This window comes from Sceloporus undulatus, chromosome 1 (assembly GCF_019175285.1).
Source record: "Sceloporus undulatus isolate JIND9_A2432 ecotype Alabama chromosome 1, SceUnd_v1.1, whole genome shotgun sequence".
NCBI lineage: Eukaryota > Metazoa > Chordata > Lepidosauria > Squamata > Phrynosomatidae > Sceloporus > Sceloporus undulatus.
The window spans coordinates 80,049,830-80,068,192 of record NC_056522.1 but is presented as its reverse complement, the minus strand read 5'-3'; the positions used below and the strand labels follow the sequence as shown (position 1 = coordinate 80,068,192).

General features: G+C 38.0%; 1 protein-coding gene across 3 annotated transcripts in view; it reads left to right on the top strand.

Annotated features, from left to right (window-relative positions):
- FNDC1 (fibronectin type III domain containing 1) overlaps window positions 1–18,363 on the top strand; it is a 63,910-nt gene that overhangs the window by 15,752 nt on the left and 29,795 nt on the right. The window contains exons 7-11 of one of the 3 annotated variants that reach the window (XR_006101546.1): window positions 1,566–1,684; window positions 1,780–1,891; window positions 2,784–3,137; window positions 4,031–4,241; window positions 5,460–7,139. Coding sequence is in view for 2 of the 3 variants with exons in the window: in XM_042446485.1 (XP_042302419.1) it covers window positions 1,566–1,684; window positions 1,780–1,891; window positions 2,784–3,137; window positions 10,457–10,522; window positions 12,350–12,511 (813 nt within the window). In the remaining variant the exon portion in view is untranslated. Of the gene's footprint in view, window positions 1–1,565; window positions 1,685–1,779; window positions 1,892–2,783; window positions 3,138–4,030; window positions 4,423–5,459; window positions 7,140–10,456; window positions 10,523–12,349; window positions 12,512–18,363 lie in introns of those variants that run through there. The other 2 variants (XM_042446485.1, XM_042446486.1) reach the window with 2 other exon arrangements.

The window sequence follows — 18,363 nt, the reverse complement described above, 5'->3', positions numbered from 1 at the left end:
CTGAACAAGTCTCCAAAAATCCCATATTTTGTGATGGGGAAGTGATGAGAGGAATAAATATTCTGTAAATCTAACCAAATCTGAGATTCAGGTTACTCTGAATTTTAATTATAGTTATCGAGCATTTTAGGTATCATTGAAATTAATTCAGGATTGTTGATGCATGCCAGAAAAGAAACCAAGAACAGATTTTCATAATTTGAGGGCATCATATAGCTTATATTTTGATAATGTGGGCAATGTGCTAATTTTACCAAGAAATGCATGACTAAGTTAACAATATTTTTATCTGCTATTTAGATAGGACAGAGTCTTCTTAATAGCCACATCTGACTGTCAGTCCTATGTGCCATGAATTTCTACTGTTCCTTATTGCTATTTCAAAAACCTGGCAGCCCCATCCAGGTTGGCTGCAGATGTTATTAGACTTTAGCTCCCAGAATCCATCACAACTGGCTATGTTGGTTGGAGCTTATGGGAATTAAAGGTCTGCAAGATCTCCCCATCTGAGAACTGGTGCTCCAGTGGACTTAATTTAGTATGTACAAGTCACTGTAGAAGATTGCTTGACTATACAGACAGGATCATTAGTGTCTGGGTGTTTAGTATGTTTGTTATTATTAACTATTATTAAAGTATGTATATTCTTCCCCACAGCTAAGGACCTCAGGGTAGCATACAATAAAATCAATTTATACAGTTTAAAACCATTTTTAAAAATAAGAAGAATGTAAACACTCTAAAAACATATTAAACAATTTAACAAGTGAAGACAATTTTAGAATCAGGTTGTTGTTGTTTTAAAAATAGTCAGTTTAAAACCACAGGTATGTATGTGTAGATGTGAGGGAAATCAATTAGGCTCCAGAGACTTTAATAAGAAGCTGTTTGTTCAGGCGTCTATAGAAAGGTACTGGAAAATCGTGGTGTCACAGGATAAAAGGTGTTATCCAGTGTTCTCCTATAAGACCAAGAATGGGCCTCTGCCCAGAAGATTTCAATTCTCAGGAAACATCCATCAAGTATCAAGGTCCCATGTTGCATAGGCTTTAAATATGAATTCAGACTGGATGTTTCATTCAGTGTACCTCCTAGTAGGACAACTGCATTTCCCCAAAAATTAAATACCACGTGAATCATCCAATAGTATATAGAATTGTGATGCAAAGTTGAGTGTGCTCACACACACACACACACACACATACACACACACACATATATATCACAGAGATGAAATTAACTATGCAATAAAATGTCAAGTGCATGAATATAAGATAAAAAGAAGTTCATAGTCAAGTAGTAGTGATAATATGTCAAAGGTCCCTGTAACAGTGAAAATCAAACATCTTCTGTGCAAATGTGTTCAGTATATGAGTTCATTCTTACAAAATATAATCCAACCAATTTTGTTTACCTAAGTGTAGTCAGAGATTCAATTACACAAGTTTAACTTTAGTTTCATCATGTTTAAAAGAATTCTGATTTTTTTTAAATAGTGTGAACTGTAATTTCACTGAACTGATAAAGTGATGAAAGGCTCTTGTTTTGTACCATGTATATTGCAGGTAATGGTGGCAGACCGAATCTAACAACAAAAACAGATACAAATAATAAAATAACTCCTGGTAATAATGGAAAACAAAATGGGCAGAAGATAATAAATGGTCCACAAGGAATAAAGTGGGTAGGGTGACCTTATTTTAAAATTAAAATACTTACAAGATTTAATTTCATATTCTTTCATGTTGGAACGCCTTTCAATCTACACATTGCTTTTAGATTGTAGATCTTGACCGAGGGCTGGTGTTGAATATAGAAGGAAGGTACCTCCAAGATTCACAAGGAAAGCCTCTCAGAGTAAAATTAGGAGGAGATGGCCGTACAATTGTTGGTATGTTTATGTTTTATTTATTTGTATTATACAATAACCTCCCTAAGGTTTACTAAGGATTCCTATAAGGTGCAGTATAAATATACTGCAAATTAATAATGTGTAATGATAATTAATAATAAATAAGCAAAGTTTTGTTAATGGAAAGGTGGACAGGAGCTAACAGTGGGGTTGTTCAGGAAAAAGGATCTGGTTGATTGCTTAACACTTTTTTGATTGTTGGTGACAAGTACCTATCAGAAATGAACCAAATGAAATTCTCAACATTCTCCGCTGGAATAATTCAATAAAATGTGAGAGTGGGGTGGAGGTATTGTTCCTGCCTGTCATATATCTATTAAAGATCAGAAGTTTCTTAGAAAAAGGACGTGGCAACCGTAATTCTACAACATGGTTAAATACACAGGGATTCAAATCGAGATATTTAAGGACTAAGCACTTAACCTGAATGGATAAATCTGTCAGTTTGATTTTATCCCACATTCACTTTTTTAAATCTCAAGTTTTTTCAATTCCATTTAGAAGAAATTTGAGAATTTGGTAGATTATTATCAAAAAATTAATTGAAAAAAATTGTCAACCATCCCTAATTTTGATCACCATAGACTATTTGGGGCAGTTTAAAAACCCCTAACTAAATTTGTATATTTATTTATTTTACTTTGCCCTTCTTCATAAGAGGTCAAACTGGCTAATAGCCTACAGAAAAACATGCATAAAAATCTCTAAAAATAGATTTGTAGGAATTATCCCTAAAGAAGGTGGATCTATATTGAAGGTGGGGATAGCATAGGAGTCGTATATAATTAGTCTTCATGTGTTCCATCCCCCTTGTAATAGTCCTATTAACTGTTCTTTTAGAGAATTTCTTTCTTGTTTTCCTCTGTTTCAGATTCTAAAGGAGCTCCAATAGTAAGTCCAGAAGGTTTGCCTTTGTTTGGACATGGAAGATTTAGCAAGCCTGTAGCCAATGCACAAGACAAACCAATTATAAGTCTTGGAGGAAAACCACTGATAGGCCTTGAAATGGTTAAAAAAACAACTCCTCCAACTACTACTACTACTACTACTACTACTGCCCCTACTACTACTACCACCACCACCACCACCACTCCTGAACCAACAACTACTGAGCCACCAACAGAGAAACCATTACCTACCTGTCCCCCAGGCACCCAGGCAGAGTATGATGAAGAGGGAACTCTTTTATTGGGCTATGATGGCCTTCCTGAATGCCGTTCTGAAGGTACTATTTTTTAGATTAGTTAAACAATCAGTGCTTTCTATTGGTTTACCAGAAATGCTGGGTTGTGGGCATTTATATTTTAACAAATGTTTCCAGCTAGAGTGCCAACAAAGATAAGAGTCAGGAGACAGATGCCTCAAATTTGTTCTGGCCATGATGTAAGCAACAAATAGAGCTATGTCCATGTTATTTCATACAGCTGTTTTTTGATTCTGTTGTGGTGAATTGTTGGGCTGTTCAAACTAGCAAAGCTGGAAGACAAACCAAGAATAGATTTAACATTTTAAAGAACAATAACCCTGTTCAGATGCTATGAAGTCGTGTACTGTAAACATTACCCTTGCCTTTTCAGTCACTGCTTTGGTCATTGTCTATATACGGAGGCCACTTCTGTCAGGAGGAGAGCCTCCTCCACCCATGGAGTCTCTCCATGCAATTTGAAACATGTCTTGCATTAATTCATATTTCTGGTTTTGCCATAACATGTCATGTTACATATCATATTATTCCATTGTGTGGTATAGGATAAATGTGGCCAGTTTTTAATAAATGTTAAGATACTCTCTGTAATCACTTGCCAAACAATAAGGGGAGTGCCTCCTTGTGTTTAGAAGTGTGCCAAGATCTTCATTGTTTGGCTGATCAGCACAGATAAAACAATTATATGTGTATTTATATTGTGAATCACCACTTTGTTAAATGGTGTTTTTCATCTTCTGACTGTGTATTCCATGGTTATCTTTTGTGCTGGTCATTGGTTAAATCTTTTTCTGTATAGACTGCCAGGGTATAGAATATAGATTCTCTTTTCACCACTGTTATGATTCTAACATGTCTTATTTTAACACCTTCATCATGGAATACTGCTTCATGAAATGGCTACCTGCATTTAGCAGGGAGATACAATGTTTCCCAGCATTGCTTTTAAAAAATGGTGACTAAATCTTCTCTTGCGTGATGAGAATGGAATTAGTAATATTTAGAGCATCAAAGAAGAGCCTCAAATAAAAGGCTTCAGCAGCTGAAAATGAATTTGAAAGACGAAAGAGAATTTCAGCAGGGGAAACTAGAACAAGGGATTACTTACTCCTGGAAGTGTGCTAGGTGAGTGGTCTCTCCTGGATTCCCCCCCGGTAAATACTGCATAGAACTACTATTGTTTACTAATGCTATTGATAATGAAGACATTGGCTTACCTTTGCTCCTCTGTGCTGCAATGAAATTTGCTTTTGAAATTTCCAAATCAATCTGTAATGTGACACAGTGGGTGTTTCCTAGAGAACACCAGAAAACCATGTCCTTCAACATTTCACAAGTGAAACAAGGGATGCGTGTAGCCAAACAACATCAGTGTGTGGTCAAAATGGGAACAGTTTTTAATGAGGAAGCACACACAAGCTAGGATAGGCTGCAGCAGTTTGTTTTTGCTTAGCTCTACTGGGAAGGGCAAGACTCCCCCCCCTCTTCTCCTCCTCCCCTTGAGTTAATTTAATGTAAACTACTTTTTCAGTTCCAACACCAGTGGAAGCTGAGGACAAAGGGGGAAAGGAGGAAGAGGAGGAAGAAAGTGAGACAACAGGGGATTAATTGGGACTCTCCTTGACAAAATGGAACAGTTGGGGAATATGATAAACTAGGATGTTGCCTGGAGTGATTGGTATTTCTCTGGATTGCAGATATTATTATCAATAATAGAGTCAGCAGTATTCCTTTTGCGTAGCAGCTGGCCAGTTCTGGCTGGGTGGCACCTAACACAAAAAAATGAAGGATGACCATCACAATACATTTATGAGAGTTTTGAGAAAATGTATTTTACACAAAGAGAAATTTTTTTTCATTAGAAAAAAGAGATTTTTGGAATTTTTGTGGGAAAAAAGTGCAGAACTGCAAATGGGCAAAACTAATTTTGCCCAGCAGGGAGAAAACTTTTGAAAGGTTTGTTCTTCCATGAAAAAATAAAATATGTGGTGTGTACACCTCAAATGAACATAAAATAGAGAGCAAGCACATGTGAATGGAGCAATCCCCAAACTTGAAATAAGGTTTTCCCCAGGGGTAGAGCTCATATATAATATTTTTCTGTATTTGTACTTTATGTTGGGGGGGGGCATATTTGGTAGTTTTTGTTTTTGTGATGTCTTTTTTAAAAAATAAATGTATTTGAAATTATGTGTATGAATAGAATTTTTTTTAGAAAAGAAGAAAAAGAAAGAAGTAAATGTGCATGCAAAGCACTCAGACCTAGGATATGGATGTGCTTAGAATATCTGCCTAAGTAATATTTTGAAATTTGATCTCTCTCTTTCTCTTTCTCCTTTCCAGCTACCATTTCTCCAGCTGGTCTGGCCCCAGTGTTGCTCTTCACACAATATCATTCATGTAGAAAAGCAGTTCTATAGAGGGAGTTGATTCACTCCATAAAAACAGCTGCCCCTGCTCAAAAGTCCAAGATTTCAACAGCTCCTCTGCCAGTAATTCAGATGGAAACATGGAAGGACAGGACGGCGCTTGCACTATTTTTGCCACTTACTGAAATGCCAAAGCTACAGTAATCTTATTGTGGACAATGTGCTATAAACTATAAATATACCTGCCTTGAACTCAGCATCTTGGCTGGCTGACAAAAGCAGCAAAACACCTGATAGAATGGGGAGAGCACTGCAACAATGATAGCCTACTCGGCAATCCCTGTGCAGTCTGCAAATCAGATAACAGCTTGCCTTTTTATATATTGCTACCAAATGTACTAAATATATGCCTGTAAAGAATGTTCCAGAATGCCCTCCCATGGTGAACAAACACAGTGGCATATTCAGTTGAATACACTGTCATTTCTCATGAATATGAAAGACTATTTCCAAATGGGCTCAAAGAAGTGTGGTGTGAAAAAAATGCTGCTGTGGGTTCTACTAAACCTTTGGTCCAATTTCCTCCTTAGGATTTATAAAGATGATTTTACCAGATACAGCTCTGTTTTACAGTCAGAAAACACATGAGGAGCCCAAGCTTATGTGGCACTGAAACTCCAGACAGACTCTACGTCTTTGAAGAACTGCAGTCAACAAAGCCATTAAAAGCCACTTTTATAACTGCTGCTATCATATTACTGGAAAATATAGATCTATAAACTTGAGAGACAGTAATAAGCTTGGAAGTATTAAAGGGCCAAGCAATCCAAATTTTCTGTTATCTGAGCTTCATAATTTTCTGGGCTGTGCTACTTTTTAAAAAAAGCAGCTTGGTAAAGCTAGCCTTTTAAAAAAAATTAATTAGTTACATTCACATGCATTCAGAATTTAGTGGATGCCTGCCCAATGCATCTTCTGTAAACTTGTTACGTGGCTAGAGACAAAGTCAGTGAATAAGTATGCAATGAAACCAAGGTGGTTAATAGGCTTTAAGCTGAAATATTGAGAACACTTTTCTGAAGGAATAAATGTTTTTTCCATATTCACCTTTTCTTCAGGTTTATGTTGGCCTGGAATATACCATGGCATTTCTCAAGCTCCTTTTAAAACTTAAGATCTAAGGGCATAACCAGAGAAGAAATGATGCCGGTTACACCCAAACACAGTGCTATTGTTCAGGTGTTTTTCAGGCTGACTATTGAAAATTGAGCCCAACCAATCAGGCACTTCGTGTCAGCTTTGTCATGATTTGGACTAATTTTAACATATTTCTGGTTGTTGGAAAAAAGGGTCTATATTATGAAGGGCTTTAAAATGTGTAATATGATTGCTTTAGATAGAAAAGTGGATGACATATATTACTAGGTTGTTACAGTCAGAGGTATCTATGGTCTTTTCCAATGTTGTATTGCTTACAGAGTAATAACTGTAGTGTTTCATGACAGTGTGTACATTGAACAATAAGCTGCATGTATAAAAAGCTACTCCTAGAAGTCATTTGCTTACATCAGAGGTGGGCAGCACTTCTGCCCCAGCTATTTTTGTGATCCATAACCTCCCAGAATCCCCAGACTTAAAGAGAGAGAGAGAGAGGAAAGAGAGTGGATTGTCTCTCTTGAAGCCCTGTAAGATAGACACTTCACCTTTTAAATAAATTGCACGGCCAAGATCATTTGAATTTTTTTTAAAAAAAAACTTTTTTCAACTTCTGGATTTTGTTTTATTTTTATTGGTGCCTGTGGCAGTATCCAGACAGTACAACAGTCCCTGGGCGTGCTGCAGTCACCGTCTCCTTCTCCAACACAGAAGTGCACAATCTTTTCAGCCTCAGTGTGGCATCTAGTGTCAGTTTGAGGGGTCAAGGGACTACCCATTCATACACATGAAAGCGCCTTCTCTCTTTCATCCAACCACTTCTTGGCATGCAGCATCTGTGATCTGTATGTATGTGAGAAAAAGAGAGAGAGAGCTTTTTTTCTTCTTACTACAGCCACAAGAATCCTCCAGTCAGCATGGCTACTGGCCAGAGAATTCTGGAAATTATAGATCAAAAAGTAACTTTTACAAGTTCTGATGCATGAAAATGAAATCCCTCTTTCATCCTCAAGTAATATCAACTAAGGCTGTAGTTTCTCCACTCCTTGTAGTGGTAAGAAAACAGCAATCTCAGAAGTCATGAAATTCTGGACACACTCTCTCAGGGAAAAGGGGAGAGGAGAGAAGCTTTGGGGGCCATAAAAGGAGCAGCCAAAGGCTGCTACATGTGGACAGCTGCAACTTGCTTCTCAGAGGACTGAATATTGAATGGAACTCTGCAGATAGGAGCAAGTTTGTACTTGAATGGCTAAGTTTACTGGGTCAAAGAATGCCCAAATCCCATCTGTCAGTAGTACTCCTTTATTATCTCGTATATAAGGAAACTGTTGCCATTCAACTCTGTGGGGAAAACAAAGCACTGAATTTGAGTCACCATTGCCATGAGGATAAGGCCCAAAGAACTGAGCCAAAATGCCCCCTTATTTCACCCCTGTTTTCATGTAGGTAAATGAAAGAAGTTCAGAGACACAGTGGCTCAGCAATTAAGATGCCGACCGACAATTGCAAAACTGGCAGGTCGACAGTTCAAGGCCCAAGTGCTGCATGACAGAGTGAGCTCCCATCACTAATCCCAGCCTCTGCCAACCTAGCAATTTGAAAGCATGTAAAAGTGCAAACAGATAAATAGGTACCACTTTGGGAAGGACTTGTTGGTTGGGGTGTGTGTGAATGGAAGCCCCTTTTCTTACACCCTCTCCTTGTCAACCTTTAGGAGAATCTACCACCAGTCCTTGTCTATGCAGTCTTTGCAATGCCTATGTCCTGCTTCTGTAGCAACAGTGGGAATTCCATAGCTGAGATACTTCCCAAGTTCTCCTCACCCAAATTTCATCCTAGGTACAAGGCTTGAATTTACAGAAACTAAGCAGAGCAGTGGAGTCCAGTGGGTCTTCGAGATGCCTCACACATAGGGTTACCTTGAGTCAGAGTCAACTTAAGGGCAATTAACAATAACAATAAAACAAGGCTTCCAAATTCCCTGATCTTGTTTGCAGATTTGATATGCTTTTCCATTGTGTCTGGTATTTGTTTCCAGATTTTCCATCTTGCACAGAACTTGCTGTATTTTCAGTTCTCATTCTTCTATTCCAGTGGTCCCCAAACTTTGGTCCTCCATATGTTTTGAATTTCAGCCCCCAGAATTCCTGACTGATGGCCAATCTGGCTTAGGCGACTGAGAGTTGAAGTCCAAAAATCTGGAGGACCAAAGTTTGGAAACCACTGCTGTATTCCTTCATGTTCCCAGTACACCTGAGTACATATAAGCATGCACTGACTCACTCACAGCACATAAAAAAATTGATGTGATCTTATTGATATGCCTTCCACGTACTGTTTAAAATAAGTCTATGTGAGTTTTTGTGCCTAATTTGCCAGTAAAAAAAAATGTACCAATTCAAATTCTGAAATCAAGTTCAATCATTTCCAAATTCAACTGGAAAAAAGTTCAATTTTCCATATGGGGAAAATAAAAATAACATATGGAAAAACAGTAAGCAGTATTGGTCTGTCAGAATATTCAGAATGGAAATGTTCTAGTCAGGTGACAAATGAAAGGTGTTTTTATAGAAAACCTCCATTATTATTCCTCCAACTTTTCTGCTCATAGGTAACAAAACTGTATGAAATACATTTGGATTAGAAACAAAGGAAGTGTCTGAAAATCTTAAAGGTTGAATCAGTCTGAATGAGAAATAGAAGGTTGAGTTGCATGGCAGAAACTTTTCAAACATGCCTTATTGAACCTCAACAAAAACTGAATTTCAAATTTGACTGTTCTTCTGTCTAGAAAATCTAAGCCCCCAGTAGTGTATGAACTACTCTGTATGAACATACTTGTGGTATAATAGATGAATAGCCATTTTTCAAAGTGAGCAACATGTCAGGTATTTTCCTCACACAAGAGGAGTAATGCTGATCTGCTTGGGCTCTCTGCTGCTGGTTCCAATGACCATTAAAATGAAAGAGAATAGCAGAGGGATGTGAAGTCTTTCTGCACAGCAGAGGTGTGGGAAAGGGATGACTAACCTGTCTGAGTTAGGAAGAGCCACAGGAGTTGTTCTGGGGTTGGCTCAAAGGGCATATTTATACAGTGGTATTTGTGACATCTGTATTCATGTGTTTTAGTCCAAACCTTTAACTGTTGGGTTGTACTGTGGGTTAGTTCATTGTCATATAAATGATAGGCTTTAGATCAGTGGTTCCCAAACTTTGGTCTTCCAGATGTTTTTGGACTTCAACTCTCAGAAACCTCAATCAACTTGGCTAACTGTCAGGAATTCTGGGAGCTGAAGTCCAAAACATCTGGGTGATCAAAGTTTTGGAAACACTGCTTTAGACTGTGGCTGGACATAGTATGGCCTGCAGGCTGCATGTAGCCCCTGAGACTCTCCACCAAGGCCCCCTTTTTAAATAAAACTGTCTGATTTTGGACAACTTTTCCCCCACACTTACGCAGAAAGCCCCTTCCAAACACATGAAAACACACACAAAAAACACCCTCATAAGGACTGTAGAAGTCTGTACTACCCCCCCGTTGCTCCATTTTCCTGTGTTGTTCCTCTCAAAATGGCAACAGGCAACAATGCAATATCATTTCCAGTTACTATTTTGAGAGGGACTGCATGGGGAAATGGAAGCATTTGGTCTTACTGTGGGGGGAATGTAGATCACTGTGGGGGGGAGTCTGGTGAGGAAAATTGGCCCCTGGCCACCCCTACTTTAAAACATTACTTAAAACCTGTTTTAAGTCAACTTTGAGATGAAAAGGGATTTTTTTTTTCCCACTGTTTAAATGTTGTCTTTTTTCCATAGATACATTCTCAGGGTTTGATGCCGATGTGACTGGAACTACAGAATCTTATGTGATATATGATGAAGGTACTACTGATAGCAAAAAGTCTTTCATATAAAGTGTTTTTTGTCACTTTCCTTTCTTGCTGTCTTCCAGAAATACATTCATAGAGATGTAGTAATAATCTAGAAACAATATGCACCTCTGTGTATCTGAAAATGGAGAGTTGTTTCAGTATTGTTTTTGGTATCCCTGTGGTCAAAATAGAATTTACCGGGGCAGATCCACAGGCAGGTCCAGCTAATCCCTGACCACTGCCTATCCCAACTCAGGTTTATAAACATTGGCGTACAGTGCAGTAATTCACTTAATTTCACCAGCCCCACACCTAATGTGCATACATTGTGGGTAGGAATCTATACAATTAAGATAGTGGTGCTAGTGAGTTGAGTACCTTGAGTACCCATAACTCCTCTTGTTACCAGTTCCAGTCCTATCAGTGGTGGACCCTGCTGGACCATGGCATTTGTCTGAGACCAAAATCCTGTACACTGTTCTGTATGTATGTGCCTTCAAATTGCCTGTTGAAATACAATGACCTCATTAATTTCATAGGGTTTTCTTAGGCAAGGAATACTCAGAGATGGTTTTGCCAGGTACATCTTCAGAAAGTGCATGGAATTTCTTTGTAATCTTCCATTCAAGTACTAGCCAGGAGTGATCTCATTTAGTTTCCAAGATCAGACTGGATCTGATGCCTAGTCCCAAATAGAGTAGATTCCTAAAATAAATTTTTGAATGATGTATCAAATCCAAATGATAAATTTCATTAATTCAGTGGGTCAATAGTAGTTGGAATTAACAATAGTAATCAGGCATAATTGTTTTTGGTTTTGGACCTTCCCTGGTGTTCTATGAACTCAGACTGCCCACTCTCACAGTTCTATGTGATAGGTTAGACTGAGGTCTGGTGACATTCTCGGGGGCATTTAGTGAATGTGATGGATGATCTCAAGGCACTCCAGTCCATGAGTTGTATGCTACATGTAGTACAGTTAGCCCTCTGTATCCATGGATGAATCCACAGATTCAACAATCCATAGCTTATAAATATTCAAAAATAATACAAATTCAGAAAGAAACCTTGTTTTTTTACCATTTTATATAAGGAACACCATTTTACTATGCCATTGTATTTAATAGGACTTGAGCATCCACAGATTTTGGTATCCACAAGGGTTACTGGAACCAACCCCAGCAGATACCAAGGGCCCACTGTATTTTGCAAGGAATTAGTATAGAGGTCATCCAAAGCTCTGCAGGGAATCAATGCAGAAGTTAATTGCTACAGAAGTCCACATTGTCATATTTGGAAAGGAATTAGAGCAGAAGGTCACATTAGTTCTGTAGCCTTATTAGCCACATTAGTTAGTAGCCTTACTAGTCATGTCACTGTCATATCACCTTGCTGAGTCCTAGTAGCTGTCCTTTATTCATCTAATCTAGCACTGGTATCCAGGCATACCCAGCTTGACTCTGTTCTGTTTTTTAAAAGATGTAAAAGACAGCTTTGCAAAATCACTGCAGTGAAGAACAGAGTTGAAATACAACTGATGAAATGTATGGCAAATAGTTGTTCTGCTCCTTTAATAACTCCGTGCAATGTGCAGTTTTTCATATCTGTTAGGTGGTTAATCCATTCTGAGTTTTATTCTGAAGGAGCTATCCAAGTGCTGAATCCACTTCCCACAATAGGTGATCACCATAGATAGATAGATCACTATAGTGTTTTTTTTAAAGAGCATATTCGCTGCCCTGTTGATATATATGATAGCTACCACTGGCACTGTACATTCTCAATCATTTAACGTACATTCACAGGTCTGATGATCTTGATCTTGCTTTTTGCCTAGACTATGAGTTTTTTGAAACTACGTTGCCTCCCTCTACCACCACTACCACCGCAACCACCACCACCACAGAAGTACTGCCTGAAACCAGCTTCCCAGAGTTCAGTGTCACAGGCACAGATCCTCTGTCAGAATATGATGCTGCTGGAAGGAAACGGTTTACTGGTATGTCCCAGGCTTTCCTCTCTTGAATTGCAGTGATTAAATGGCCTAGCTTCATATGATGCTAAATGTGAAATGAGTGTTTATTTATTAGAAACTGTCTCCTGCTGTTATTGGCATGTACCTTCATGTCAGCTCTGACCTATGGCAACCATATCATAGGGGTTTCTTGGCGAGAGTTATTCAGTGGCAGTTTGCCATTGCTTTCCTTTAATTTGTTGTTAACTGCCCTAAAGTCAGCCTCAAACCATGGCAACCTTGTGAATGAGATACCTCGAAGCCCCACTTATCGCCTGTCCAGGTGATAAATCAGTGTTTCTGGGAAATCTGGCTAAAGGTCCTGTTGCTGGGAAATATTATGAGGAGCTATTATTAAAGCTGACTTATTTGCACATTCTCAAAATGCATAGATGTTCTCCCAGAATGAAAGGGAATTAGTGGCCTAAAACAGACAGGCCGAAGGTACCGTGTCGGCACCGAAATTAGGGTTCTAGAGCACGTGGCAACTGCACGTTCTGGAATCTCAATACATATGGACAGTGCCATCTTTACGTGGCACCGTTCAAAGATGGTGTGTGTGTGTGATGCAAGTGTGGCACCGCATCTGCACCGCTGGGCAGTGCTTGCCTCTTGGATGTGTCACAGTGCGCCAATGACACACTGGTAACACTGTCCCAGTGCGCCCAAAAGAACCCGTTTTTTTCCGGGTTCTTTTTGGTCCGGAGAGACGCTGTGCAGTTTGGCTGCTGCAGCGTCCCTCCAGCCCATTCCTGGGTTTCATTCAAGACCTGAAAGAAATTATCTAGGGTGCTAAATTTTATCCCAAACTAGGTTCAGAAACTTAAATTGCTCCTCTAAAGTCTGAATTAAAACCTGGAGCAGATCCATTACATCCCTGACATAAAGAGGAAAGTGGGAAGTGGGAAGCTTCTGGTTAGATATTATGGCCAAATGTTTAAAGGCCCAGGACTTGTTGTTTTTTCCTTCTCACCCCCTTGGAAAATACTCACAGCAGATCTCTGCATTCTAGGAAGTCTGTGTTGGTTATCTGACTATGTCATCCTGCTCAAACTGTGGGTTGTGGTAATTTGAAAATGAATGAAGCAGCAGCAAGTCATGTCTCAGATCTGTTGGTTATGGTAGCACAATGGAGCCTATTCCAACTGATGATGGACACTCTTTCCAGTGATTAATGACAGCTCTGTGGGGTGGATTAGGTGATGAAATAAAATGCCCATCACCATCCTAATCCTTAAATGTCACTTGGCAGAGTTAACCATCTAATTATGTCTTTAAACAACAACAACAACAACAACAACTGGTAATCTGCATTTCTGCCAGACAAGACTTTGAAGGGACGTTCATCTAATTTCTGTCAAGTGGTTAAATGGCATTAATCTTCCCTCTCTCTGACAGTATTTCTCAGTTATTCGTGATTTGAAAGAGCATGGAGTGTCTGAGAGGTAAACAAATGACATACTGGTGGAAAATAACTTCCTAGAGGGATGAAATCTAACAACATAGACTAAAAAAAAAAGTTCTTATAAACACTTCATGCCATTCTGAGCAAAAGGGGGGAAGTTGCCCTTCTAACAAAATCTTTAAACGGTAACTGAATAAACAGTTGCTTCAATAATTTGTAAGCTATGTGTGAGTGAATATTTTTGTCTTTGTAAAATAGAAATGTGTTCACAAGAGTGGTTCCAGAGTTTAGTTTCTAAACTTTTGAGGGTAATCATGTACTCTGAGAAGGCCAAGGTTCCACCTCAGTTACTTTTTCATGACTTCCTCAGTATCACTGAAAGCTTCTTATAGCAGTTATTTCACATGAATGTTAGCTCCTTAAATGCCATGCCTTCTGCTTTCTCATCCCTTTAAGAATCCCAGTAAATCAAGATTATTTAATGCAGTGATTCTTAACCACCTTTTAAACCCCCTTTGAGAAAACTATGGAACCCCCCTCCTTAGAAAAAATGATCATAGACATTTGTTATGTAACTTCCAGTCCATTCTGACTTATGGGAACAGTATCATAGGGATTTCTTGATAAGATGTATCCAGATGAGATTTACCATTGCCTTACTGTAAGACTGAGAGTGTATGACTTGCCTAGAGTCACCCAATGGGTTTCTATGGCTGAGCAGGGATTTAAACCCAGGTTTAGTTCCAACACTCAACCACACTGGGTCAAAATACAGACAAAATTTTGCATGCCATTCATTTTATTGCATTGGAAATTTATTTCCTTCATGTAGATACAATATATAAATAGCACTTATAAGGAATAATCTCTCTGTGTCTTATATTTGCATGCAACAAGTAATGGCTACTTCTTGAAAAAACAAAATAAATGAAAATTGTGCAGTTATAACAAATGGTAAAATTTAATTCTGCAAAAATAAATTTCAGCAGCAAGACTGCTATTCTATGGCTTCACTGAATAGTTCAAATTGTGGAGTGGTATTTTTTACATTGGATGCAGTGCACAGAAGAGCTACATAAAAGAGATGAGAAAATGAGAACAGATGATATTCCAATTGAATGGCTACAACCACACAGACAGAATCAACTCTAATGTTAACTAAAATATGTCAACAAAATGGTGGCCAGTAGATTGGAAATGTTCAATATAGATCTGCATCCAAAAAAGGAGACATAAAAGCTTCAGCAACTATAAGACCATAGCATTAATTTCCCACACAAGCAAAATTGCTCAAAATTCTGCAACATAGACTCCAACCATGTATGAAGAGAGAACTCCCAGAGGGCAAGCAGGATTAGGTAAGGAAGAGGCACTAGGGGCCACATTACAAACATACAGTGGTTAATGGAGTGCACCAAGGAATTCCAAAACAAAATCATCAAAGCCTTTGATTGCATCAATCACAGAAAGCTATAGAACACTCTTTTTTAATATTAAAAATTATTTTTATTTGCACAAATCACAATAATCTCATACTTTCAACATTAAAAACGTACAACATAAATCTATAGCCTACTACAAATATCATAACAAAGGACATGACTAATTTAGATAACCAAAAATTAATGGCTATTTCAGGTTTCAATGTAACGCCAAAAGCTATATACTTAGGAATAATGATTTCAAATAAGAATTCATATTTAATGAGATTAAACTATAAAAAACTAGAAAATGAAGTTTAAAAAGACTTAAATAATTGGAAAGATTTAAATTTGACATTATTGGGCAGAATTTTGGCCATCCCAGGTTTTTATTTTTATTTCAATCAATACCAATAATCCAAAAAGAAAATTCATTAAGGGAATGGCAAAAGTTAATCACCAATTTTATCTGGGCTGGGGAAAGCCCAGGATAAAACAAAAATATATGCATGACTCAGTCTTGAGAGGAGGTTTTGCTGTCCCAAATCTGAAATTATATTTCGATGCTTCGGCTTTTTTATGGATGAGGGATTGGTTATCATTAGAAAATAAAAAAACAATTAAAATTAGAAACTGTGGAACTTAGATTTGGGATCCATGGATTTTTATTTTATGATAAACTTAAAGCAAATAGTGATTTCAATAATCACTTTGTTAGAGCAACAATATATAAGGTTTGGCAGAAATATAAGAAAAGAATTTGTGGCAATATAACAACATGGACCTCCCCACATGAGGCTTTATATAGATCTGACCCATTTAGAAAAGAAAGATGGTTAAAATATGAAAATATATTACAAAAGACAAATAATGATCTGGAATTAAAATCATTAGAACAAACCAGGAAAGAGGGATATGAATGTAGCTGGTTTCTGTATCAACAACTGAGAGCTAGATGCATGGAAGATTAAAAAAACATTAGGTATTACAGATAAAAAAATCAGAAACAGAAGTCATCTTATTTTCACAAAAACCAGTGCTATTATCAAGAATATATAAACAATTATTAGAAATTTATATGGAAGAGGACCTAATTAAAGACAACATGATAAAATGGGCCCAGAATTGTGGCAAAACTCTGGAACTGGTACAATGGGAGAAATGCTGGGGAACTAGATTAAAATACTCTGCCAGTCAAGACATCAGGGGAAATTATTACAAAATACTGTATAGATGGCACTTGTCCCTGGACAAAATAAGCAGAATATATAAAACAGGGAAAGATTGTTGTTGGAAATGTAAGCAAGAAAAAGGTACTTTTTTCACTTATGGTGGACATGCTTGTTTGCTAAGAGCTTTTGGGTAAAGATCTGTAGAAATATTAACAATATATTGGAAATTAATTTGCAATGTAGCCCAGAGGTACTATTACTGTGTATGCTAGATGATGTAAATGAGAAAAAGCATGGGAGAGTTATCTATTATATGTTAGTTGCAGCTAGACTTACCTACGCAAAGCATTGGAAATCAGACAAAGAAATACAAATTGAAGAATGAGAAATAAAGCTACTAGACATGATAGAAATGGATATGACATTTGTTTTTTCTATATTTACTTTTAATCCCGAGATTTGTTCGAACTTTTTCATTTGTTCTAATAACAGTTGTATACACAAAGCTATAGAAGGCTCTTGAAGACATGGGAGTGCCACTACATTTGATAATCCTCATGGGAAATCTGTACTTAGAACAAAAGGCTAATGATAGAACAGAATATGGAGAAAATGAAAAGTTCCCAATTGACAAGGAGGTCAAGCAGGGCTGCATCTTATCACCCTACCTGTTCAACCTGTATGCAGAAAAGATCACTAGAAGAGTAAGTCTAGACTTGGAAGAAGGAGGAGTGAAGATAGGAAGAAAGAATATCAACAATCTTAAGATATGAGGATGGCATCATACTACTACCAGAAAAGATCACAAACTTGGAACAATTATTAAGGAACAGAAAGGAAGAAAGTGCAAAGGCAGGCTTGCTGGTGAATATAAAGAAAATAAAAATAACGATCCGCATAAATTCAAGCTAGATAATAAAGAAATTGAAATAGTTAAAGATTTCTTGTACTTTGGATGAAACATCAATCAGAATGGAGACTACAGTAAAGAAATAAGAAGACTAAGAATGGGAAGGACAGTGGCAAAAGATTCATGGACCTTTCCATGGGCTATAGATTAAGAATGTCTTATTTCACAAATGTGAAATATTTTGAGAGAAGATAGTGTTTCCCAGACAGGACACCTCAGTGATTCTAACTGCAGGAGTATGTTATGTCTCCATAATTTGGTAGAATGGTGTATGGTTCATATAGGAGATTATGGTGAAGAAACATCAACCATGCCACTTTACGGCTACCTCTGTCTCCTAGTGTAATGAGGAACAGAGAATAGCAACCTGCATCCCAAGAAGGGCCAGAATGTGGCTTACAAGATGCTCACTGTTGACCCCATCACACCCCTTTCCAAAGTCCCAACTCCTGCAGAGAGCAGGATGGAGATAATGCACATGCAGTCTCCTGGTCTTAATTGGGACCTCCAGGGGCTGGCTGAGTTGTTCCCCTGAGGAAGCAGAGTGCTTGACAGAACTGACCCTACCAGTAGGCAGATTTGTGACATCATGAAAGGATGTCAGATTTTTAGCTCTTTAATTTTTGTGATTTGGTTTGCACTGTCAGGAATGAGGAGAGGTGCTTACACAATTTTCTTTTCTTATGTGACAAAATAACTTGGCTGGCTTTGGATACTATGCACCTTGACTGGTAATGGAGTGGGGCACCGTCCTTTCTTCTGTCTCTGGCAACAAAAATCGTAGACCACCCTCCTTGCCCCCACTACTATTCAGCAAAGGGGCCAGTTGGAATGAACACATTCATCAAAGACTTGCATTTAGCTTCTAGGATGGCATGGGGCGGGGCAGAAATTATTTTTATATGGTTAACTGCCATCAAGTCGACTTC